General features: G+C 34.2%; 3 protein-coding genes and 1 pseudogene across 4 annotated transcripts; 1 reads left to right on the top strand and 3 right to left on the bottom strand.

The window, feature by feature from the left end:
- Nucleotides 1-674: 674 nt before the first annotated feature.
- LOC114410511 lies at nt 675-2,452 on the bottom strand (annotated as a pseudogene).
- A 1,800-nt stretch (nt 2,453-4,252) lies between these two features.
- Nucleotides 4,253-5,275, top strand: LOC114410509. Its single transcript, XM_028374499.1, has 4 exons — nt 4,253-4,495; nt 4,529-4,630; nt 4,744-4,945; nt 5,127-5,275. Exons 1-4 carry the CDS (start codon nt 4,253-4,255, stop codon nt 5,273-5,275), a joined length of 696 nt encoding a protein of 231 aa, XP_028230300.1.
- Nucleotides 5,276-7,484: 2,209 nt separating this feature from the next.
- Nucleotides 7,485-9,815, bottom strand: LOC114409253 (28 kDa ribonucleoprotein, chloroplastic-like). 2 transcript variants are annotated; one of them, XM_028372646.1, is made up of 5 exons: nt 9,429-9,815; nt 9,243-9,341; nt 8,572-8,856; nt 7,860-8,106; nt 7,485-7,786 (listed from the first exon to the last, which is right to left on the bottom strand). In XM_028372646.1, the coding sequence occupies exons 1-4, from the start codon at nt 9,741-9,743 to the stop codon at nt 7,900-7,902; spliced, it is 906 nt and encodes a 301-aa protein (XP_028228447.1). In that variant the 5' UTR covers nt 9,744-9,815; the 3' UTR covers nt 7,485-7,786; nt 7,860-7,899. The 2 variants fall into 2 exon arrangements, with proteins under 2 accessions (XP_028228447.1, XP_028228446.1); XM_028372645.1 differs by having other exon boundaries at nt 7,485-7,770; nt 9,429-9,814.
- Nucleotides 9,816-10,315: 500 nt separating this feature from the next.
- On the bottom strand, nt 10,316-16,868 carry LOC114409252. Its single transcript, XM_028372644.1, has 5 exons — nt 16,490-16,868; nt 16,117-16,383; nt 14,947-15,098; nt 14,648-14,753; nt 10,316-10,659 (listed from the first exon to the last, which is right to left on the bottom strand). The coding sequence occupies exons 1-5, from the start codon at nt 16,679-16,681 to the stop codon at nt 10,570-10,572; spliced, it is 807 nt and encodes a 268-aa protein (XP_028228445.1). The 5' UTR covers nt 16,682-16,868; the 3' UTR covers nt 10,316-10,569.
- Between the last annotated feature and the right edge of the window lie 9,920 nt (nt 16,869-26,788).

Raw genomic sequence — 26,788 nt, 5'->3', positions numbered from 1 at the left:
TGCTAGGTGCAGGAAGAAAATCCAAATAAAGCTGTAGAGATTGGGGTTGTTGGGTTGGGTCCCCTACTCTATGCCGAAACTACTTGTGCTTTTAGTTAGGTTGATGCTAGGTGCACCCAGCATTATTGCTGGTGCACCCAACACTTTAATGGAAAAGACAAAAATAATCCTGGCATTTTTTAAAAAGCTTTTGTCCACCTAACCTCCTTTTTTTCACGCGTCACCTTCTTCTTCAGCTTCCTCTTCGCTTCGTCTTCAGTAGCTCCCTTCTTCTTCAGCTTCTTCAGTCACAACGTCCTTGGTGACCCCGTGCGCCGTTGTTCCTTATCTCCGTTGGTTGTGCTTGCGGCGCGTACCGTGGTGTGTTCGTCTTCTTCTTCTTCAGCTCGCGGCATTGTCGAGGTAAGCCACTCCCTCCCTGTCGTCTGCGTTTCCATTGTTGGTGGTGTTGTGTGGCTATTACTTGATCCACGTATGCATTGATCTGATCCGCATTAGTGATAGGGTAGAATGTAGATGATCCACATAGGTTGTAGATGATCCGCAGTAGTGATAGATGATCCGCATAGGTTGAAGCTTAATACGAACCAAGTTGATTCGTAAGCTAGTTGCAGACCAAGTTGATCCGTAACTAGCTTACGGATCAACTTGATCCGTACTTGATCCACAAGAACTCAAGCTCGTACTTGATCCGTACTTGAAATAGCAAATTCTGATGCTTTCTCTCCTACCAGCAAAGTGTGTTCAGTATGTTACATCACTAACCTGGCAGCTTTAATTCCATTCTTTACATATCTCATGGTTGCAACAACTCCTACTTCCATTGTCACCTATGCATCCGCTTAGCAGAAGATAGGACCAAAAATCATGCCAATGCATGAAAAAGTATAAAGCAAGGCACAAAATAATCAGCAGATGTAGAGCATGGTGATTGGTAGTTACCACATCCATTATCAAAGCATCAATTGTAGTTTCTCCATTCTCATCTGGACTTCCACCCGGACCAACTGTTTAGAGTAGGATATCCAAAAGGCATCCATAAGTGTACTTATCATGAACAAAAAACCCCAAAAAGACCAAATCTTAGGAATTAGGATAGTTAAGAACTATGCATAGAAAGAACAAAAACAACATCAAAAGTTTGTCTGATTCATTCTTATAGGGGTAAAATAAAGAGAAATTTTCACAACTCTCCTCTTCCTACCAAGCTTTATTGCCAATGCCTATCTTCCAAATAAGTTGTTAATAAACCACAACAAAACAAGTCAAACTAGAACATAAATTTTGCTAAGTTGCAAAGTATAATATACAAGTTGCCTATAATAGTAAAGCATATGAATCATATAGCAAGTTTCTGGCCATAAAGTCGAGTAAATATTATTTTGTGAACCTAGTGTTAGTATCATCCCCAATAAGCACTCAACAATAATAGAAGAAGCTCTTAGTCAAAATCATCAATCAAATACTTCAAAATCACAATATGGAGAGATAAGTTCACATTGTTTCCAAATTCCAATAACATTAACACCCCCTCACCCTCTACACACACACACACACACACACACACACACACACACACACACACACACACACACACACACACACACACATACACACACACACACAGAGCACACACACACAGAGTTATCAATTTGAGTTTGGTTAATCTTCTTAATAAGCACTTATAAGAAAAGATAATAAAAGGCAATGAACCAAACGTCACCCATAAGTTAAATCAACTTATGCACCTCAGCTTTAAGAAAGTTAGATGAGAGAGATTATGTAAAAAGTCTAAGGATATAAATTGATTTTAACTTATAGTAGTTTAATTCATTTTGTAATCTTATTTTTTTTTACTCCTATAAGTATTTATTGAGTTATCCAAAATGGGCCTTTATCAAAATCAATTACCAAATACTTAAAAATCACAATATGGAGAGACAAGTTCACACACACAATTTATAGGTTCCATTAAATAAAAGACAAAATTAAGTTGAAATATTGATATTGAAAAATCCTTGTTATGTTCCAACCTATCCCATCACATATGAGTTCCTCACAAGCAGAGCATCCTTCAACCACAGAATCCACAGCTGAAGAGCCAGCATCAACAGCCCTCCATGCAGCCCTAACAGCCTCGATAAAGGGCCACGTGCTCACAACCAATGGGTACTATTCCGATTCCACAATTCCATGCCCCACCACCACCTGATCACAAACAAACAACACCCATCACATCGAAACTTGCCTAAAGTGGAAAAGATTGAGACTTTAACCCAAAAGTTGCTGAATTTTGAGTGTTGGGAAATTCAAAATTGTTCATTTTATATTCTGATTAGGGAGGGAGGGAGGGAGGGAAAAATAAGTTGAGAGAGAGAGAGAGGAGTGTGTTGGGTACCAAAGAGAGTAAAGGGAGGAGGAGGAAGATAACGTTGAAGGGCTTTGCAACCATGGAGGTTCTAGCACTGTTCTTGAAGGCCTCTGAAATGGAATGAATAGAGAGCAACCCAACTGAAGAATTGGATTGAAGTATGAAATGATCAAGCCTATGGATCAAGTTGATCCGCAACAAGCCTACGGATCAAGTTGATCCGTAAGAGTCGTACAGATCAAGTTGATTCGTAAGCTTCTTGTGGATCATGTTGATCCGTATGATCCTATTTTAATTTTAATAAAAATGAAAAACAGGTTTATATTGATGAAATGTGAATTTTGTTAGGGTTTAGGGTTAGTTTTGAGGGTTTTAGGCTGAAGTAGAATTTGAATGAATAATGAAATAAGTTTCATATTATGCCGTAATTTTTTGATGTTGATATTGGTTTGAAATTTGATTGTGCTACATTTGACTATTGGCATTGTTTGGTTTGTTTTGTACTGTTTGAACATGAACATGTTCATATTGGTTTGAAATTTGTTTAGTTTGTATTAGTTGTAGTCTACCTGAACCACTTTTAATAGTTTTTATTAGTTTTAAGATACCCACGTGCCCGAAGGCTCCTTGTTATGGCAAGGTATGAGATAGGGTCATTGTACACAGTCTTACCCTTGCATTTATCTCCTAATGTGGTTAAAAAGGAGTTTACTGATATGAACTAACAGAATTCTCCTTCCCAATTATGGCATTAACCTCATTCTTATTTCTCTCGCAGACTTTAGTTAACTTCCATAGGCCCATCAGCATCCCTCATTCTTTCGATGTGTATTAATGTAAAAAATGCTTCCATGTTACTACCAATCTTCAAATAAAAACAAATCCTGATGACTCCCTTTGGAAATCCAAAGTTCCTTCCAAGGTTTAAGTTTTGTCATGTGGACTAAGATACTAATACTATATAAGATTAAAATTAATGATAAGTAAATTTTTTAGCAGTTTAGCTCTAGCTTTGAAGGTGGTGGATCCTTTCACCTTAGACAATTAAAAGCTACAAAACAAAACATATCTAAACTTATTTTGCCATCCCAAAGACAACAAACCCAAACAATAGCCCAACAATCCTGATAGGAAATATACACAAAGTTACTCCTCCTTAGTCCATGAATTGAAGCAAAGTTTCATCAAAATCAAAATCATGTTCAGAAACAGTTTTCTCGAAATCTTGAGGTTGTTTCTAAGTTATTGTTACAAGCATATCTTTCCTAGACCAGTTCAATTCATGATCGTTGTTAAAAGCATTTACTTCTCTACTAATTGATTGTTCTTATTCATTAACCCATATTAAATAAATCTCTTGGAATTGTCTTGAAAACATAATGTATATTTGCTTCAGAAGGATGTTGGACATAAAAACATTGGTGGACTTGAGAAGCCAACACAAAAGGATCATTTGGGTAAAACATTATTTGTTGAAGTAAACACAAATAAGCCCATATTTGTCTTCTTCACCCTCAAACCAATCACACTTAAACATCACAAACTTGAAGTGACACATCATCTTTCAAGAACCAATATCCCTCTACCATGTTTCGAGTGAGTTGAGTAGTTGACAAATGCTACTACTTTCAAGAATTCTTCCCATCCCTTACATCTAATGTTGACCAATAAACTGAATTGCCAAATCGAGAGCACTTCAATTCAACCTTAAGGTGAACTTTTAAGATACCAAATACCAAACATGGCGTTTCACATTTTTTTAAAATAATAAATAAAGAAATATAGCATTATGACAAATGTAGGCGAAGAAACTGAACAAGTTAATATTGTGATGAATTTGTGTGGTTTAGTGATGGAATTTGTGGTAGACATTTGCAAATCATGGTTAGGACTAGAGGTTTAGGTCGTGCCTTAGGTAGGGTTATTGGCAGAGCTCTGGGGAGTGAGGATTGTCATGATTCTGATGATGCTCCCCAACGGCGAAGGCCTACCGCATCGGCACGCAGGCAACCGGGAGCTGTCCGTGTTGCCGAGGATGACCCTGTGGTAGTTGCCGATGAGCCTATGGTAGCTGCAGATGCCGGTGCAGACATACATCCACCTGGTGCAAACGCTGGTGCAAACGTACATGCACCTAGTGTAGACACTGGAGCATAGGCTGGTGCAGATGAGCCTGAGGGATTTTCAGGTGGATCGAATGACCCATCAGTGCTTATTGAGTATGCTAAGCATGTTGCAGCTGGCGTATGGACCGAAGAGGTATTTATAATTTTCTATTTAAGTTATTTGTTAAGTATGTGTTATTATTGAAATTTGTGTTCCTTTAGAATATTATGTTAATAAATTGTATGTTCCTTTATACTTCAATTCAGGAACGACCTGAATTGAATTTATCCTCCCATGGGAGGAAGGTGCAAAAATTAGGTAGGCATGTCCCTGCAATTGAGGGGCTAGTTGTTGGCACAGGACTAAGTCCTTTAATCGCGCGTTCAGTAGACACTGGCGATCGGGGACTTATATCCTCGTTTATGGAGAGGTGGCACAGGGAGACCCATTCAGTGATGGAGGAGACTAGTATAGCCTTACGGATCAAGTTGATCCATAAGCCTTTTACGGATCAAGTTGATCCGTAAGCCTTTTACGGATCAAGTTGATTCGTATGCTTAATATCAACATAGGGATCAACTTGATCTGTATCAACCTTACGGATCAACTTGATCCGTATGATTTACGGATCGCCCTTGTGCACACCCAGCACAAATGCGTACCTCGTATGCCGTCGCCGACGAACCAACCACCGCAACAATGAACACTGGCACCTTCACCTTCACCGAAGCTAACCGATCGCAAGAAAACGAAGAAAATACGGTGAAGCACTGCGCAAAAATGGCTGGGGCAGTTTAAAAAAAAAAAAAAAAAGCTTTTAAGATGAGAAAAAAGTGCAGGAGCAGTTTTGACATTTTTAAATAATGCTGGATGCACCAACAATAATACTGGGTGCACCTAGCATCAACATTTTAGTTAATGTCAAGGGAACAATCATAAAGAGTTTCCACTTTCCAGCTATTGAGCTGAACTTTATCAGTAAAGGAAACAATAGTTATGTAGTATAGAACCATCTTGAAATTTGACATGAGATAAAAACCTACTCAATTTATCAAATCTTGGAAGTAATTAGAATCAACACGGCATTGATATAATATGCTAAATTTCCTCACAATATGTAGAATAGCATGCTGCATGAGATAAAAGCTGATAAAAGTAAAACCCAAAAAAAATGACTGGGGCTAAAAATGTCACCACGTTAGGGCAATTTTGACAAAATCCTTCTGGTACATATTAGCATTTTATATATGTTTCATTTATCAATTAATATTTATTTAAGATAGCAATCATGCGTTGGTGTTTTGTGCTGAACAGTACTGCTGAGGAGCATTTATGCTTCAAGTAACCTTCGTAAGAAACTACGAGAAACATCTCTCGTGTCATAGGCTACGTTCTTTTCGTGACAGGAGAAAAAACAAGTTATCGGCAAAAACATTTTAACTTCGGTACCTGTTAAAATGAAAATGTTCTTTGCACAAAAAATTAGAACAACAAATATTTCCTCAATTTTACGGTATATTTTTAATTGTGTAGACAAAAAAATAAAAATAACATGTAATGTTACATCTAATGTCAATTTTTCAATATTCAAATAATAAAATTGCTCTATTTGCTCTTCATTAAGCCCAGTGTAATACTTGGGCGTAACATTATCATTTGTAAGGTTAAAAGTATATAATCAAAGTTGAAAACATGTAAATGCTTTGGAGTTGGCCATAGTAACAACAAAAAGACCTGTCCAACAATCAGCAATCTCAAACGACTTGTTAAGAAGGAAAGGAAGAGATGTCCGATGCCTTTAGCGTCTTACCTTTGTAAAGTTGATCATTAAAACATAAAAAATACTATGTAAATCTCAAATCATAACCTAAATGAATACTAAGGGAAGTGGTCGCAACATCACTATTTTAAGAGCATACGTAACCACTTTACAACTGAGAGAAGGCAGGACAAATAAGAAAGGTAAAATATGCAATTGCTTCCAATACTGTTCATTAAAAAATTGTCAGCAACGAATATTTCCTGAAAGTTTCAAACAGTTGTCATATCGTGATGCTATTTAGCTTAGTAAACTAAAATCCTAAAACCTCGTCAAGAAAAAAAAAATACTCCTTACTATGGTTATCAAATCAATCGAATATTTTGTAAATGTGAAGCAAACTATATTGTAAATCATAACATCCATGATCAATAATTGAAAAGAGTCAAATGACCATAAGAAGTATCTTAAGATAAAGAAACATAAAAAGACATCTAGTCTAAATATTGGCATTTTAAAACCAAACGACTAATTATGTATAGCATTACAAAGTGAAGCATCAGCTTCAAAATAGACCAAGATTCAAGTCATAGAGCTCACAAAGACAAAAAAAATGACAAAACAATCCAGCTGCATAGTCCCTAAAAAATCCAAAAAACAAAAAATGACAGCAAGTAACTAAAACAATTAACAGTGCAACAAGGACAATCCAAGGTGTGATTCTAGCAATCGAGATTATTCAAGGTGCAATTCAGCACCATAAATGATTTTGAACGCATTCTCAAAATGAAATGAAATCACACAAATCATAATTCATGATTCTTATGACATTGCAGTATTTAGTAGATAATACAACAGAGATTTACATGCATTGTAAACAATCCCCTTTTGTTGACACATATAGTGAACTCAGTAAAAGCAAGAATCCAACTCTCTGCTATGAACAAACAATCCCGCTTAAATATTAATGTTAGGAGTTAATGCATATTTCAATCCAACCTTCAAGCCACATTCATAGATTATAGGACAAGTCTTTTTGTCTTAAAGCGATAGTATCAAAGTAAAAAAAACCAAACCAAACCAAATAACTGTCTTAGGGCTACTCTGAAAGAATCCACAAAACAAGCTTCAAGTATTATTAATTTAAATAAATGGTTTGTATTGTTATACTACATGCATTTTATGGTCAAGCTTCAATTCCTCTTTGAGTGGTTTAATTTTGTTTCCTTTTGGTAGATTCGGAACCAATATCCTTAAACTACTCAATATATTTATTAAAGTTAAAGAAAAAAAATATTGAATGGCATACACATGTTCTTGTGAAGTAACCACTAGGCACTAACCAACAAAGATGCAAACAACATCACCACTGATATACATATATTTCTCGCTTTCTTAAGATATAGTAGCTTGCCAACAATTGTCAAATTATGCAATCAAGATAAATGGATTCTTGAATCACGGAAGTGCTTGGGCTTACACCTATCAACTCCTTGTATCTCACGAGCCTCTGGTAAATAAAGGTGAAAACCACCTGTAAAACACATAATCTAAACCAATCAAAGACTTTGGATTGTAAGCAAAAATGAGCAAACATTCAGAATGTCTGAAGCAAGGACATACAACATAAATAATATTGATATGCATCAGGGAAAAACTGATATCAATCAACTTTGTCAGCTTCTTCCCCATTCACGCTCAACTCAGAAGGAGTATCTTCAGACTTTGCACTGCCCTCTGCAGGTTGTTGAGCTTTTGCCCCATTCACACTCAAATCAGAAGGTGTATCTTCAGACTTTGCACTCCCGTCCCCTGGTTGTTGAACAAATCGCCGACCCCGATCCACCCTGATTGGCCTTCCCATAAAAATCTGTAGAAGAACAATTTTCCCCATATCACTCAGACTAAAAACAAACATTAAAGGCTTGTTTGATTCCCTTCTCATTTTAATGTTTTAAAAACTGTTTTCTAGAATAATTCCACACTACTCAACAATTAATTTCTCATTCAAAATCTATTAAGTTTTGAAAATTGTTTCCAAATCAAGTGTTAAAAAAAAACAGAAATAACTGAGAGAGATGTTTTCTCATCGTCTCCTGTTTTCTTCAACTGTTTGAGGGACAGACTTTAAGGAAACAAAAAATTTACTTGGAAGAAAAACGCTTTCAAATGTGCTTAGGGTATGGGACAAACAAAGTTGAGAAAACAGAAAACTATTTTTGAAAACAGTAAATAAACAAGGCCTAAGACATTGCAGATAAAATTTGTGAGAATGACATTACCCAAACTCAATAATTCAAATCCAAATTCAAACAAATAAGAACCCCCAAGTTACCTTTCCTTGGAACTCAGCAAGAGCAGCCTCAGCTTCTTTCTTGGACTTGTAGGACACAAATCCATAACCAGACGGCCTTCTAGGATTATCACGATACACAACCTCAGCAGACACAACTTTACCAGTTCCAGAATCAAAAAACTCCTTGAGATCTTTGGCGCTCGCTTCATAGGACAAGTTAGCAACAAACAAGTTAAACGTCACCACCTTTGGTTTCACAGGGGGCGGCGTTTTCTCCTTTTTCGGCCGAGCATAATTGACTTTGATTACACGACCCTCAAACTCCTAAGCACCATTCAAAGAAAGAAAAAAAAAACAGAAGCACATCATATATTGTCATCAAAACATGTACTTTATAAATAAGAGGAAACAGTTACTTTAAACCGAAAAGTGGTAGGCGTTGTCACATTAATCCGTGAAACTAAGAAAATGTTAAATAAGTCCCTAAATTAACAACTAAATATCATTTTAGTCTTCAAATATATGTTAATACTATCCCTTTAGTCGCACATTTTTTTGAATTTTGGACTAATGTGATTGTCGATTTATACTTTTCGGGACTTTGTTTTTAAATTTCCTTCAACTCAAGAACTAATGTGACAACACCATACAAATTCATAGACAAATAATAAAAGCGGTAAAAGAGTGAAAGTGTGGTGTTTTAGGCTTACATACGATTCGAGATTATTGAGAGCTTCAAGTGCTTCTTCTGGGGAACCCATTTCGACAAAGGCCAAACCCCGGTTTCTGTTTTTCTTATACATAGAAAGCTATAACAGACACAATTTACAAATCCAAGTCAGAAAACAAAAACCTTAAATAAACAGAACCGAAAAGAAGAGAGGGAAAAAACAAACCTCGACTTGGAGGACTTTTCCATGTTTTTCGAACAAAGAGCGAATATCTTCGGGGGTGCTTGTCCAGGGCACGTTCTGAGCGAGTAACCTGGTGCGAGAAAATTCTTCTTCGGCGACAACAGGGTCGGCTTGTTGGGTTTGTTGTTGGGCGTGTGTGAGAGTGGTTGCGATAAGGGATAGGCGTGGAAAGTGAAAGGAAGAGGGATTGATATGGATGTATTGAGAATGGGGTGTTTTGCGAAGAAAAGAGAAAGAGGTGGATTGAGTTGATAACTGATTTGTTGAAGTTAAGCAAACAAGACGTAGTAGCGCCATTACTTGGCAATGGCAATGCAATAAGTAAATAGCACTCAGAACTTTAGAATGGATAAGGAACAAAATATCCTTGAATCAACACACTTTGCTCTATTTGTTTGCCTTTTTAGACTAGAAATTCAAACTAAATTAACTGTTATTTATGTTAACTTAATTAATCCATTTTATTTTAAATTCAAAAAAATTAATTACACTCCATTAGTTTTTAACTTATCTTCTTCTTCTTTTTAATTCAATCCAAATTAATTAGAAGATCAAAATTTTGTCTTTCATTTTATATACTTTTTAGACTTTAGTGTTCAATTTTTTATTTTTTTTTTACGTTTTCTTGTATTTATTTTGTTTTTGGCTATTTAATGTAGTATTATTAAGTGTCTTTGTTTATACTTATTATCCAAAAAAATTTCTTATCATAGATAAAGAAATTAATGAAATATGTAAAATTATAACAATGGAAAAATCATATTCTAATTTAAAATAGTACTAATACTTGAACTTAGTTTAGCTAGTCTTCGGTCCCGCATTTGAACTACAAGAGTTACCCCATGCAATCAAAGAGTGATCAATAGTGATTTTTAGGAGCAACAAATACGAATATTGTGGTTAGTAAATTCATCTATAAATCGGAAACAACTTTCTGTATGATCTAAACTCATCGTCCCTTAATGTGAGTTTGTTTTAGCGTACGATGAACCCAAACCATGAGTATCATTGAGCTGAAGGGATGTTTGACAGCTTCAAACGTCTAAACTCATCTACACACTGTTAGTTTGTCACGTTACTTCTTATGCATTCTACAGTCTGGGGAGTTATGTCTTAAGGGTGATCATGGTTGTCTTGCTACCTCGTGATCGTCAAAATCAATCTTCCTCTGCTTTGGGCTACTTGTTCTGGGACTAGACTTTCTCTTGTTTGACTGCAAAAGCCAAATAAATATAAATATATGCAGACGTTCAAGTAGAGATGAAGCGCAGAAGACGCTTAATAACTATTAGACAGGTATATAATTATATCATAATCAACAAAAACAAAATGAATTTGAACCGGCAATGCAACACTAGCATGCACACATGCTGCAAGAATACATCACTTGATTTTCTTTTATACAACAACAACAACAACGCCTTATCCCACTAGGTAGGGTCGGCTACATGGATCAACTTCCGCCATAATGTTCTATCAAGTACCATACTTCTATCCAAACCATTAATTTCGAGATCCTTTTTGATAACCTCTCTTATAGTCTTTTTGGGTCTTCCTCTGCCTCGAATTGTTTGTCTTCTCTCCATCTGGTCTACTCTCCTCACTACAGAGTCTACCGGTCTTCTCTCTACATGCCCAAACCACCTAAGTCTATTTTCCACCATCTTCTCTACAATAGGCGCTACTCCAACCCTCTCTCTAATAGTTTCGTTTCTAATTTTATCCTGTCGAGTCTTACCACACATCCACCGCAACATCCTCATCTCCGCTACATCTACTTTATTTTCATGTTGGCTCTTGACCGCCCAACATTCTGTTCCGTACAAAATCGTCGGTCTTACCGCAGTCCGATAAAACTTTCCCTTTGGCTTGATCGGTACCTTTGCATCACATAACACCCCCGATGCTTTTCTCCATTTCATCCATCCTGCTTGAATGCGATGATTCACATCCCTTTCAATTTCCCCATCATCATGTATTACAGACCCAAGATATTTAAACCGTGTGACTTGAGGGCTAATATGGTCTCCTATTTTCACCTCTGAGTTAGAAACCCTTCTTCTTTTGTTGAACTTACATTCCATATACTCCGATTTGCTTCTGCTTAGGCGAAAGCCATGTGTTTCTAGAGCTCGTCTCCAAGTTTTCAACCTCTCATTCAACTCCTCCCTCGACTCTCCAAGGAGGACTATGTCATCTGCAAAAAGCATGCATCTCGGCGCTATCTCTTGGATTTGTTCCGTGAGGACATCCAGAATTAAGGTAAAAAGGTAGGGGCTAAGGGTTGACCCTTGATGTAAACCAATTGTGATGGGAAAATCGTCTGACTCTCCACCCTGTGTCCTAACACTAGTCGATACCCTATCATACATATCTTGGATAGCTCGAATATATGCAACCCTAACCCCTTTCTTCTCTAGAGCTTTCCACAAAATCTCTCTAGGCACTCTATCATACGCTTTCTCCAAGTCAATAAAAATCAAGTGCAAGTCTTGTTGGGCCATGCGATATTGCTCCATCACCCGCCGTAATAAATAAATCGCTTCCATGGTCGACCTTCCCGGCATGAAACCAAATTGATTCTCAGTAACTTGAGTCTCCTTTCTTAATCTCCGTTCGATCACTCTTTCCCATAATTTCATGATATGACTCATGAGCTTGATTCCCCTATAATTTGCACAATTTTGTATATCCCCCTTGTTCTTATAGATTGGCACTAACGTGCTTCTCCTCCATTCCTCCGGCATGCGTTTTGACCTCATAATTTCGTTAAAGAGTTCGGTGAGCCACTCAAGACCTCTATTTCCAAGAGTTTTCCACACTTCAATAGGTATGTTGTCTGGCCCCACCGCCTTACCATTACTCATTCTTTTCAACGCTTCCTTTACTTCCTGTTTCTGAATCCGACGATAGTACTTATAGTTCCGGTCCTCTTCTCTTGTGTCTAGACTGCTAGAGTCATATCCATATCCATCATTAAATAAGTTGTGGAAATACGCCTTCCACCTTTCCTTGATATCTTTTTCATGCACTAAGACTTTGTCTTCTTCATCCTTAACACACTTTACTTGATCCAAATCTCTAGTCTTCCTCTCTCTACCCTTAGCAAGCCTATATATAGATCTTTCTCCGTCCCTGGTTCCTAGAGCTTGGTATAGTCCGTCAAAAGCTTGGGCTCTTGCCTCACTCACCGCCTTTTTGGTTTCATTTCTAGTTATCTTATACTTATCCCAAGTTTCAGAATTTCTACACCTAGACCACTCCTTGAAACACTCCTTTTTTACTCTAACTTTGCTCTGAACATTTTCATTCCACCACCACGATTCTTTACCCCTAGGTCCAAAACCTCTAGATTCACCCAACGTCTCTTTAGCCACTTTAATAATCTCTTGGGACATCTTGTTCCACATATCATTTGCACTTCCTTGTGATTGTCCACACCAACCCTCCCATATCTTTTGTTGGAAGATTCCTTGTTTCTCACCCTTCAAGTGCCACCATTTGATCCTTGGTGCTACCAGAGGACTTCTTCTCTTTGCCCTATCTCTAATTCTTACATCCATAACCAAAACTCTATGTTGGGTAGTCAAGCTCTCTCCCGGGATAACTTTACAGTTCAAGCAATACTTCCTATCAGACTTCCTGATAAGGAAGAAATCTATCTGAGAACATGTCCCTCCACTTTTGTAAGTGATAAGATGTTCCTATCTTTTCTTAAACCATGTATTGGCTATAGAAAGATCCAAAGCCTCCGAAAACTCCAAGATGGATTTACCCTCCCCATTCATCTCCCCTAGGCCAAAACCCCCATGCACCCCCTCAAAACCTCTAGCCACGCTACCTACATGTCCTAAATAACTTGATTTTCTTTTATAAATCCTAAATAACTTGTCTTGGCTGATGGGCTGTTGGTAGGGTAAACGGGTCCAAGTCCATGGACTGACCCGAGGGGCCCACGGTCCATGCGGGTTATGGACCAATTTTTTTAAACGGTCCATGATTATGCCATATTTTTGGGTCCATCCCGCTTAACCCGCGGATTATGCGAATTTGGTCCACGGGTTACCCGCAGCTCGCATTAGGTTTGATTTGTGTGACCCTGACCCAATTATATTAGGTTTGATTTTCTCTTTTTCATTTTAAACTTTTCTTTTAAAATAACAGATAATAAGATAAAGATTTAAAGATAAAAATAAAAAATTTAAATTAAAAGATGATAAAAATAAAAAATGATAAGATAAAAAAATAAAAGATTAAGATTAAAAAAGATAAGTGATAACATGCTAAAAATCTTCATTTTTTATATTTTCTCGATCTTTTTTTCTTTTAATCTATCATTTTCATATCTGCAAGCCATATATAATAAAAATATCAATTCTTATCATTTAAGCTAAAAATAATTGTTAAATATTTTTAAAGATATTTTAATATATTTTTATTATAAAAAATAGCTCACATCAAATCTAGCAATTATCATTGTAGCAGACTAATCACATTTCTCCACCACACGCACATGCACAAGTCATACGACTCTTTCCCTTACAAGAAAAACAAAACGCGACTAACACTCATGCAGTCACGCGACACACCATAGTGGCACAGCCTCGGCCCACCACCTCGCCACCACGCAAAGTACATCTCTTCTCTCTCTAGATTTTGTTTTTATCCTATTTTTGTTGACACAGGCTCATGTTACTTCAAATATGAAATCATTTGTTGTTGGAGATGTTTAAATTTCATATTTTAGATTTATTGCTTGGATTTTCTTTTGTTAAGACATTATTTATTTTATTGATGTAATTGACTAATTATTGAAATTTTATTTACATCTGTATTGAACTTAATTTGATTGTATTGTATTTTTATAAAAATTGAAATTCTTTTAAAACTACACCCGTGGACCAGCCAGTTTAATCTGGTCCACTGCCAATGCGGGCTTATGCGGACGGACCTTACGCGGGATGAACCGACCCGCTTATCCACCCCTAGCTGTTGGTATGCTTCTCCCAGAATTGGGATGGTTTCTTTCCTTGTATATCCTCAATAACCTTTTGTTCTCCTTTTCCAATACATTGTTTTCATCAAACAGTAATTTGACCTAGGCATGCCATGCCAAGTTAAGTTAGATATTAATCAACAATCAAATCATCACCCAAAACAAATGAAATGGTCCAAAAACTAGGGGACCAATCAAAGTTTACCTCCTCCTCGGCTTTGTGAAGGTTAGTTCTTAGATGCTCCTTATCCTTCTCAAGTGACTTGATTTTGGCAACAAGTGACAAAACACTCCGAGTTGATGGGTTTATGCTACCAAATCCAAAATAAAAAATCAGGCTTACAAAAATGAATTGACAAAAACTGAAATGGCAATATGAATAGAAATTGACTCTGATGGTTATAAAAACTACAACAGTTAAAGTTGGCCAAATGAACAATGCTAGAGAGTTAAGGGAAAAAGAACAAATCAAGAGAAGATAATGAGGCGAGGTTGCAGGCTCACCAGTTCCACATACTCAGAAACTGTTTACAGGCCTCATTCTCACTGTTTACTTGCAAAAATGCATATGTAGAATCATCATCTTTACTAGTAAGTGTTGCTAAAACAGAATCAAGTAAAATATTTTCCCCAGGTGTGCACACAGAAGAATTCACCTTCATGGAGAAAGCAAATATCTGGGATCAACATTGACAACCAAAGGAACAAGAACTTGCAAAAGCTATTACCATTTCATGAGTAATAGAAAAAAAGGGGGAAAAGTGGAATTTTGAAAAAAGAACATCATTTAATAATATAAGAATTCATTAACATAGATAGGTGAAAAGGAAGATTAGTCACGAGCAGTAGAACTTCATTAATATAAAAGTTGTCAATTTAACAGCAGACAAAAGTCAATCATATGATTCATGAGTTAACAGTATCATAATGCATTATCATTATGAGGAGTGTTGGTAACACATTTTCTAACACACTCTTCCCAATACTATTTTTAGTTATTGGAAGCCACATAATCATGAGTGAAGCTCATAAAATAAGTAGTGTGTGATCCACCTAAATTTGTGATTTCCAATAAATTACAAACATCAATAGAGAGTATGTTTCAAGGAGCATTTTAGAGAGCATGTTGCTAGCATATCACTTATCGTTATAAAAAGAAAGCAAACCAAATAATCTCAATTTCTAAGGTTATATACCAATGCAAACCAAAATTAAACTGGGATGAAACTCATTTCATCCTAATGCCACTGCAGCTACTGATTTTTGAAGTAAAAACACATAACATCACACCAGCAACTCCAACTTATGGTGAGTGAATTAATTCCAAAGTCCTTCCTAACAGCCCTTTCGAAGATATCATCAGTAATTAATCTACTCCCCAAAAAATAAAAAAGAGAAGACTCTAAAATTTTCAAGTTTACATTAACATCAGAAAATTAAACTCAAACTAATCCACCAAACCTCTTTAGTCTTTACTCTCACAAATAATAAACTGGATAAAAATGAAGCCTTTACAAACCCCTTCACGCCCCCTTAGCTAGCATTGCAATATTTTGCACACATTACAATTTACAATCCACCAATTATGTTAGAAGCCAAGACATATATTTTAATTGTTAAAAAGGGTGGGAAAACACTAACAAAAATCAAAAAGGGGAAAAAATATGGTTTTACCAATTGATGCTGATTCTTATATTTGTTCAATTCATTCCCCATAAAGAGCAAATCCCTTTCCAAATCAAGAACTCGGGTTTGAGCCTCCCGTGCCCGTTCGTCAGCGTCGTTCCCAAACTCCATCAACGCTTCTCTGTCTTTATCATACAGGGCGCGATCATTCTCCAACTGATGGCAGCGAGCCAACAATTTCTCACAATCCGTCGCCAGTCTCTGATTCTCCTCAACGAACTTCTTCAGAGCTCGCGCGTTCATTCCCGCTTCATACTGCTCCAAAAAAAAAAAAAAAAAAACCATAACCGAAAATTTCAACATCAACTTCCAAAATTAAAAATAAAAATTGTGAGAGAAAGATCTTGAAGAGGCGCGAAACCTTGAAGCGGTCGATGAGTTGGTCTTTCCGCTTCAATTGGGGGAAAAGGGAAAGGAGGTGTTCGCGGAGGCGCCATTGCGACTCTTGGGAAGCTTGAAGCTTGGATTCTAGGGTTCGCGACGATACGGGAATCCCTAATGTATCGTCGAGGGTTTGTTTGAAGTAGTCGTCCACGTCTCGAGGGAGATCCATTGCCTGCAATTCTTTCTAAGAACTAACTCTAACCAAGAATTCAAAATCAGTGTTTCGATTGAAAACTTTTGAAGAGAACGACGAATTGCAAACGCTTTGGAGGTATTGGAAGCCTGTTTTTTTTTTGGTTGGAAAATCAAAATCCAAACTTTCCTGATTCTGATTCTTTCTGTGTCTTCTCTATTGAAATTGAATGGGCTAGCCGTTGGGACGCGCATAAGGTGTTTTTTTTTTGTTTTTTTTATTTGTTGCGAGGTGAATTTTTTTTTCTTCCTATACCGGAACACTTTTATTAAAATTCCAAAATTAATTATGTTAACTTCTTTTTTTTTTCTTTGTTTATTTATTGTTTTCTTCATACATCATTCATTTTGGTGAGTCATGATTGAGTTCCTTCTATCTTTTTGTGATTGATTTGATTGAGGTATATTATTATAGTGATTCATTAATAGTTTGTGATCATCATTATGGTTAGTGTTACGATGAAATGACAAAGGTTAATTTTGTTCTCCAACTTAGATCCGTGCTAATAAAGATACAAATCTACCATCCATAAGAAATCATTCATGTTAATAATATGTATGATTACATATTACCAATCCATATGATCATATGGATTTCCAAATTTTTTTTAAGTATCTTCTCACCCCACTCTCCCATATTGGACAGTGCACAAGAAGCCCAATGGGTTCAACTTCTTCTACCTAGTGACATCAACATCCTAATTATTCTAGGGTTCTTTCTTTTTACATTCTTTTTTTTTCCTTTGCAATCTTTCATGTTTTTTTTATTTTTTGAAAGAATATATCATTTTCCCATAACTAAATTCCAAAATAATTTTTTGATAATTTTTTATGAAAAAATTGGAATAGTAAAAGGTTTTTTTTTTATTTCATGTATGATTTCACAATAGTTAACAGAAACTTGTTTTTGTTACATATAGTAAATTTACACTTTCTAACATAACAAAAACAAGTTTTCAGTATTGACCACAATGACAACAAACATGTTTCGTCGAAGGTATTTTGTAAGGTAACATTCCATAGAAAATAAGGCTCATTCATTTTTACTATCGGGGACATGCTAGGTGCACCAGCATTATTGTTTGTGCACCCAACATTTTTGTTAATGCCCAAAATGCCTCTGGCTTCTTCTTCCTTTTTAAGTTGCTTTTTCTGTTGTTTTTTGTTACGCGTTTATTGTTTTGTGCTTCCCTTTCTCCCTTTCGTGTTGGTTTTCCATTGTTGAGAGAGGTGGCGCTTCAATGGAGGTGAAAGTGTTATCGGTCGGTGATTGTTGCGGTTGTTGGTTCGTTTTCGTTGAAGGTACACCAGGTACGCTTTTGTTGGCTGAGTGGTGATCCGTAAACAGATTTCAACATACGAATTAAGTTGATCCGTAAGTATGAAGTTCATCCATATAAAGCATACGAATCAACTTCATCTGTATGGTTTATACGGATGAACTTCATTTGTATAAACCATACAGATGAACTTCATTCGTATAAACCATACGGATGAACTTCATCCGTAAGGTTCTTCTGTATAAACCATACGGATGAACTTCATCCATATGAATTAGATGGATGAACTTCATCCGTATCAACGTTACGAATTAATTTACACTTACGGATCAACTTTATCTGTACGAATGCAAAAATATATTTTTACACAATGTGTTTGAAAGAAAATGTTAAAAAATATATTTTTAACACTCTTCTTCACATCAAACAAGCAAAAATATAAACAATCTTCTCTAGGAGTTGTTTGATGGGAGAAAAGTGAAAAAATGAAAGAGAAAAAATATTTAAATTAAAATAAAAATAAAGATATAAAACCCACACAATTTTTTTTTTTAAAAAAAATTCTTTCATCCCTATTTAATCTCAACAAAACATCCTCTTATTTGGCGTTTGCTTCCACTGATAAAACGGAAAGTAATCTTTGTTTCCCCTGGCATATTATATTATGTTATGAATCTTTGTAGAACTTTCTGATCCGAAAAGAATTTTTTTTGTGTCATTTCACTAGAAAGATAGGAGCAAAAAATCAAAGTTTGGGGATTTCGTACTAATTCCCTGGACGGATGTTCTCTTTTTCAAAATCTAAGAGTGTGTTTGGATGGAGTAATTCAATAGGGAATTCATTTTTTCAAGGAATTTAAAATGATTCATAATAAAATAGCTTATTTGGATAGAATATTTGAAAGGAGATTTAATTTTTGGTATTTTTATGAATCATTTTGATTGACTAAAACAGTGAGATTTCAAATTCTCTCAAAAAATATAGAATTTCAATTATTTTTTTCCAAAAATGCTCACTCTAACTCACGTTCTTGCTGGCGACTCTTTCTCGCTCAACACTCGCAACTACGGGTGACCAAAGTTTTTACGACCGACATCAACATAAGTTGTTTTTCACTGACGTTGGCCGATATTTTTTCAGTCGAATTTTTTTTGTATGATGTCAACCAAAGCTATTTTTTGCCGATATCGGCTAAGATTTTTTTATGATGATGTTGGTTAGGGTTATTTTCTCACTAACGTCAGTCATGAGAATTTTTTGCTGACGTCGGCCAAGGATTTTTTTGGCCATTGTCATTAAGGTTTTTTCAGTTGATGTTAACCAATGATTTTTTTGGCCGACGTTGGCTAGATTTTTTCTACTGACATCGATCATGACTAACTTTTGAGTAGACACCTGCTAGGATTTTTCAGTCGACGTCAACTAGGTTTTCGGCCAACATCAGCCAAAGCTATTTTTAGCCAATATCGGCTAGGGTTATTTTTCAGCCGATGTTAGCTAGGGTGTTTTGGCTTGTAAATTAGATTTTCTTAGCCAACGTCAGTTAGGATTTTTTTTTTGCTGACATCGACTAGGGTTTTCTGGTTGACATCAGCCAGAGTTATTTCTTAACCACATTAGCTAGATTTTTTGGTTGATGTTGGCTAGGGTTTTTTCTGCTAACACTGGCTAGGTATTTTTGACCGACATTGGGTATGACTAACTTTAGTCGACATCGACTAGGTTCTTACAATCAACATCGACTAGAGTTTTTTCAATCAACATCGATCAGAGCTATTTTTTAGCCAACATAACCCAGAGCTATTTTATAGCCGATGTTGAGTAGAGTTTTTTGTCCGACATTGGTCAGGACTATGATTTAGCCAACTTCGACTAGGGATTTTTTGGTCAACGTTGACCAATGATGTTTTTTGGCCGACATTGGGTAGGTTTTATCGGTCGGTATTGACCAAGTTATTTTTTAGCCGATATTTGGTAGATTTTTTTTTTGTCAATGCCTACTAGGATTTTTTAGGCCGACGTTGGCTAAAAATGACCTTGGCCAATGTCATTTGAAAAGACCCTAGTCGATGTCGGCCAAACAAACCCTAGCCGACTTTGGTAAAAAACCTAGCCAACATCGGCTGAAAAATAGACTCAACCAACGTTAGTCGAAAAATAGTCCCATATGACGTCAATTGATGAATATTCTCGGCATACTTTAACAAGAAAACTCTATTTGATGTTGACTGAAAAATAGTCTTGGTTAATGTCGGTTTAAAAATATCATTGATTGTGGTCAAACAAAACAATCCTAATTAAAATTATCAATATTTTATATTTTTAAATTATTAAAGATTGAAACTCTATTATGTTTGTTTTTTATAAAGTTTAGTATTAAAATTTTACATATGGAAAAATTGAATTGCCTTACCCAAACAAAAAATTTAAAATTAAAGAAAAATTTAAATTAATTTATTCAAATAAAACATTTAAAAATTAAAAAAAATTAAAATCAAACCAATTCAAATTTTAGATATTTTAAATTCTGTGAAATTTTGAAATTCTCAATTGAATCAGAAAGTAAATGATTTGGAATTTCTATCATTTCGTGTGCGAAACTTCTTTGACGTTAGAGCACTCCTCACGAGAAATGCTCGTTTATTTGTGTATAACATTTTGTAGATAATTGAGATTCTCTACAGTTGTATTGAAGAGAACTACGTCAGTTTGGATTTTTATTAATTTTTTAAATGATAATTTTATTATCTTAGATAATTAAATTTAATAAATTTTACTAACGAAATTGTGAACTGCACAACCTGCAATCCTGAAACCATCTGTAAGCTAGATTCCACTGTTTTATAGAAAAGACAAGAAAAATAAGAAAAACTTATGTGAAAAAGAGAGACAAAAGAGTAGTATTATAAAAAAAAAAAGTGTATAAAAGCATTTATAATAATATAACCCGTGTATGCCAAAAGGATAGTATTATTAATAATTTCGACACAATAATCTCCACACCCATTAATTACCAATGTCACGCAATTATTCCCTCCAATTCTTGGCAAATATTTCCATTGACTTCAACAAAGAATCCAACTTTTCAAAGAAAAAAATCCATACCGGTGTTTGAAAGGACTAAGGAGAAATAGTGAGAGAGAAATTTAATTTGGAGTGAATTTAAATTATCACATATTAAAATAATTTGTTTATATTTTAAATATAAAATACTTTTAAGAAAGGATAATTTTTAAGTGAAATGAAATAATTTAAAGAACAATTCAAATGAAATTATAGTATCATTGTGAAGTCTCTTATCTTAAATATATATTTAGTGTATACTTTAGCTATCTAACTATGTTAGAATACTTTCTTTTTCTCCATTTTTATCACACTTTTCTTCTATTTTTTCCTCTTCTTTCTCTCTCTTTACTAGCATGGTAAAGTGAGTCAATCTGTCCGTGTATTTTCAACCAGCCTTAAGGAGGATAGAGCAAGAAGTAGGTTGAAAATATAACCGACTTCATTTAGAGGTGAATTGATGAGTTGACCACCTAATTAATCCACCCAATTTTTTAAAAAATGTTAATTTTATTTTACACATCATCAAAATATTTTAAAAAACAAATTTAAATTATTTTATTCAAATAATATATAAAATAAATTAGCTAAAATAATTAAATTTCCATCTATTATAAATTACTTTGAATTTTAAATTTTTTTATCCACACACTACCTAGCATAATATAAGGAGCGTTCAGAAATGTATTAACAGTACACCATTGATAAGCTTGCGCATAAAGCTTTCAATTAGAAAAAAGGCTGGTTTATTATTGAATTCGAATTGATAACTAATGAGACAACAAAATATATTATGCATGCCTTTTGGAAAGCTTCTTAAGCCAAGGTAGGTCTTGCTTTATAGCTCTTTCCTTTTTCCCTTAAGTGACAACAAAATATAATGGATCATTCATGACTTGGATGTGAAAGTTTATTAATTTGGCTATAAACATCATCATTTGACACGTGTGGTTATTGGTGCACAATGCATATGTATGAAGAACGTAACGACAATATATATAACAAAATTTACCACAATTAATTACAAATTATAAATATAAAAATGTGTAGATGATCCTATTCTCTTCTGACTTGTTGACCATGATTTGTCTATACATACCCAAATTGCCCAGCAGCAATCGAGGACACATTCTCTGCATGTCACATTAGCATTACATAACATACAGTATTCTAGCTCTATATATATATATATATATATATGTGGGCTTAGAGGAGCACATTGTATAATATCACACTGAAAATGAAAGAAAACGATCAAAATCTTAATTTGTGGAAATGGACGTATACCGACATGGTCAATACTTGGGAAATCATGCAAATACAAATCCGCCAATTGCACCTTTCAGAAATTGTCATCATTCTTAAACCACTAATTAAGCAATTAATTTTGGTGATTTATATTGAAAATTGAAGGCATATTTCTCATATGACGATTTAATCTCCCACCAAATAAGGCTTGCCTCAATATTTTGAATAATTGATGGACTGAGATATATGTAATTTTCTTTTTATCATTGAATTGTCTATTGATATGAATTATTCACTACTAAACATTATGATTAATTTTCTTTGAAGTGCATATAAAATGACTATTTTTTATAACTTTTTTTATTTCATAGCAAGATTAGGACTCAATTCTTGAATCACTTGATTAAGAAACAATTAATCGTGAAAATTGCACTTAAACCCGGAAAGAAATATATTTTAATAACAAATTAAGTAATTTTTGCTAAATGATTCTATTAAAAAAAAATATTTAAAGATGAGACATAAAATTTATTATCGATTGTAAGTTCTTTTTAATCAAATAAGCAAGATCATGATTTTTAACTTATAAGAAAATTGTCTAATACTTAATACATATAATAATAGTAATTTCAATAAAGATATCCATAGATAATTATAGTAGTATCGTATATCAATTTGTAAGATAATTTATAAGTATATTTTATGATAGTGTTTTCGATTAAAAAGTTAATTTCGATAATTATTATACTTCGATAGTAATTCAATAGTAACCAGAAATAAAGATTGGACAAATAAAAGTTTCAAGAAGAAACGGAGATTGAAAAAAATAAAGGATTTAGAAATATGCAGTAAAGTAAAGAAAAATATGAATTCATAAAAGGTGGAAACAAATACATACACAATAACCTTCTGAACTAGTAGTCAATTTTGATGTGAGGCGTTGTTAGTGTTTAAAGAGTTTAATGATACAATTCAATCCATCGAAAATTCACAGGTAGAGGTCTTATTTATAAACTTCTAACACAAACAGATGAATCTATGATTTTGATAGATTTCAACACGTGTACAATAATATTCTCAAATACAGAGATCTAATGTTATTTAATGTCTTCGTGTAACTTCTTCTATAACCACTTCAACTGATCTTTCAAAATTCAAAATGTCATTGCTTCTAAGCGCTTTTAAACTCTACATGTGCTTGAGTAAAGTCTTTGAAAACATCAATATCTATCAAAATACACTTCTTCGATGGTGCATTCAACCTCTCGAATTTTATTTCATGTATTGATCACTTTCGAATGCACTCTTCTATTTCTCTCGAAACAAGTTCATCGAAATCATATATAAGTTCCATAACTTACACAAATTTTACATAACAGAGGTAACAAATACCCCCAAAAATAATGCATTTGAATATTACTTTTTGAGAACATAGTATTTTTGAAGCAATTATTTGGATGTTACTATAACAACTTACCTAATTAAAGTGTTGCACATCATTAAATGTCCTAGAGATGTAATCTCCCTTCAAAAAAATTGCACTTAAACTTTCTATGTGGTGGGAATGCTTACTTCAGTTATTGTAGGTCTATATGTTTTTAAGTACTTTTCATTTGTCGAACCAATATAATTGTTTGTATTTACTTTTCGAATCGCATAAGCATTTCTCGAAAAAAACCTTTTGATAACATATGGTTCATCCTAGTTAGGTGACCATTTACCAAGAACTTTGGATTTCTTATCCGTTGGTAATATAACTTTCCATATTGAGTCACCAATTCAAAAGGATTTTTTCCTGACCTTTTTATTATAATGTTTAAAACCTTTTTCTTTTTGACGAATAATGTTTTCTAGATCAATGAAACGTTCTTCATCTAAGGTATTCAGCTCTTCATACATCACATCTCAATCATCTTGGATAGGGATTTCATTCTGTCTTTGAATTCGAATCAAAATTATATTTATTTCGATAGGCACAACTACTTCATGCCCATAAACCAACTTAAGAGTAACACCAGTAGCCTCTTTTGGTGAATTATGATAAGCCTAAAGAACTTGATCTAAACTTTCATGTCAACTTCTAGGTTTTTGGCCAATGTGTTTCTTAATGAAGTTTATCAAAATCTTATTTATGGTTTCAGCTTGGCCATTTGTTTGTACATAATAAGGAGTAGAAGTTAATAATTTTATATTTCAAAAATTGGCGTATTGAACCACTTTTCTTAATCAAGTTTATCAAAATCTTATTTATGGTTTTCTCCAGTCACGTGTTGTGAATAACCTATATTCCAAATTTCTACTTCTTTCTGTAATTTTTCTTTGATAGTTATCAAAGTTTCAAAAATTTTGTTTACTCAAATTATAATCATATGCAATTTGAGCCAAATCATTAGTTTCTTTATTTTGATCTCAAAACACATGTTCAAATTCAACTTTGTCAAATCTACTTAATGTAACATCCCAATTTTTGTAATCTAGATTAAAAAGGATTGTTATTTATAAATAAATAGAGTTTTAGAAAAATGATGAGATTTTATAAAGAAATAAATAAGGAGATATAATTATTAATTAAAATAATGATTTGAGAGAAAATAAAAAAGGATATTTCATTTATTTGTTTGATAGAAATAAAATAGAGTTTGTTTTTATAAAATAAATAAATAAATAAATATAAAACAAATAATAGGCTGAGTACCCTAGATATAAGTAGTTATGTTAAGTCAGGGGCCTCTTTTTGGCCTCATTCTCGTTTTTCCCCTTTTCCTCTCAAAACCCTTTCTTTTTCCCGCAGCCCACCAAACCTGTCTCAGGAAAACGATGATCTCGGACTCGTTCACCGTTGGATCGTCGTGAAATTTGAGTACCACGTTCACAACCAAATTTAGAACATTCTCACCGTTGGAAATTTTAAAATCATATCTGAGCTTAGAGGAAAACCCTTCGCATTGTAGTATTTCAATTTTCCGCAGAAACCCAAAACTGTCTTGGTAAAACTACGATCCCGGTTTCATTAACCGTTGGATTTTCATGAAATTTAGACATGTTTGAAATTCAATTGCGCACACTTTCACCGTTGGGATTGTCTAGATAACATTTGTGGAGGGAGAAAAAGGAATCACATGAAGACAGTACAAGTGGAGGTTTCAATCTCTTCTCCGTCTCTCCGACGTTTGGAAATTCTATCGGAGCAGTCGGAGGAATAACTGGAGGAATCTCAGGGAATCGCTAGAGATATTACTATCGCTGGCTGAAGACACGTGAGTCCGCTCAGAGGTAAGGGATGAGTTATTCACAATTGAGGATTAGTGAGAACATGTGTAGGGATCCTTAGAGATATCAATTGAAATGGGTTTTGGGGTATTTTTACAATTTTCATTTTATCCTTTTAATTATTACAGTGAATTATATATGTTTGATGAATCAGTTGATGTCCCAATGAGAAATTGCTATAAAATTGATGTGTTTTTGTATTGAGTGTGAACCCCTTAGAAAAATTAAGATCTTTTATTAACGTAAATTATATTTTAAATAATATTATTCAAGACTTATTTTATATAAATTATTATCTTGTTCTAATTTTTCTACGACGATGATCAACATGTTATGTGTATATAATTATTGTAATACTAGAATAATAAATTAAACAAAATTGTAAGATTAATGTCTAGTGGTAATTTCTTTTGATGTAATATTAAATTAATTGTTATAGAAATCCTTTGATAAAAAAAAAACAATGTAGTTTAATTTACTATATACATATACATATATATGTTTTGTATCATGTAAATATTATTATTGTGTGATGTGCATGGGTTATAAGGTGTAATAAGTTATTATAATGGTATTATAATATTATAGTGAAGATTGAGTAGTACAAAGTTGAATGTGTCAATTTGCGAGATACATGTAAAAATGAGATGATTGATGCGATATTATGAGATGTTAAAGTGTGGGCATGATATTTGATTGTGAATAACTGTGTGTTTGACGCTTGATGTGACAATAATTATATTGTGAGCTATGAATTATACATTAACCCGACCAGTGTTATCTTGAGAAAAGCGTTGATGCGCAGTGTTTAAGAGAAAATATAAGTTTCCTATTCAGGAACCAATGTTAAATTATAGCGCAATGTGTTAAACGTGTTTGAAACACGAGTGTGAGGTCGGGAGTATTGTATAATTCATGAGCAGTGCTTATAAATGAAATATGTGATGAATTATGAAATAATATGTTGCCTTGAGATTATAATATTGTTATTGAGATTGAGTAAAAGTGTAAAGTAGAATAGGTGTTGAATTGTGAGATACGTGAAAACATGTGATGGTGGATTGTGACATTATGAGATGTGAAATTGTGAATGAGTTTTGGTTGTAAATAAGTGTGTGATTAACTCTTGATGTGACATTATTTGTGTTGTAAGCTGTGAATTGTACAATAACCCGACCAGTGTTATCTTGAGAAAAGTGTAAATGCGCAATGTTAAAGAAAA

Source organism: Glycine soja, chromosome 4 (genome assembly GCF_004193775.1).
Source record: "Glycine soja cultivar W05 chromosome 4, ASM419377v2, whole genome shotgun sequence".
NCBI lineage: Eukaryota > Viridiplantae > Streptophyta > Magnoliopsida > Fabales > Fabaceae > Glycine > Glycine soja.
This window is presented reverse-complemented; position numbering and strand designations above follow the sequence as displayed.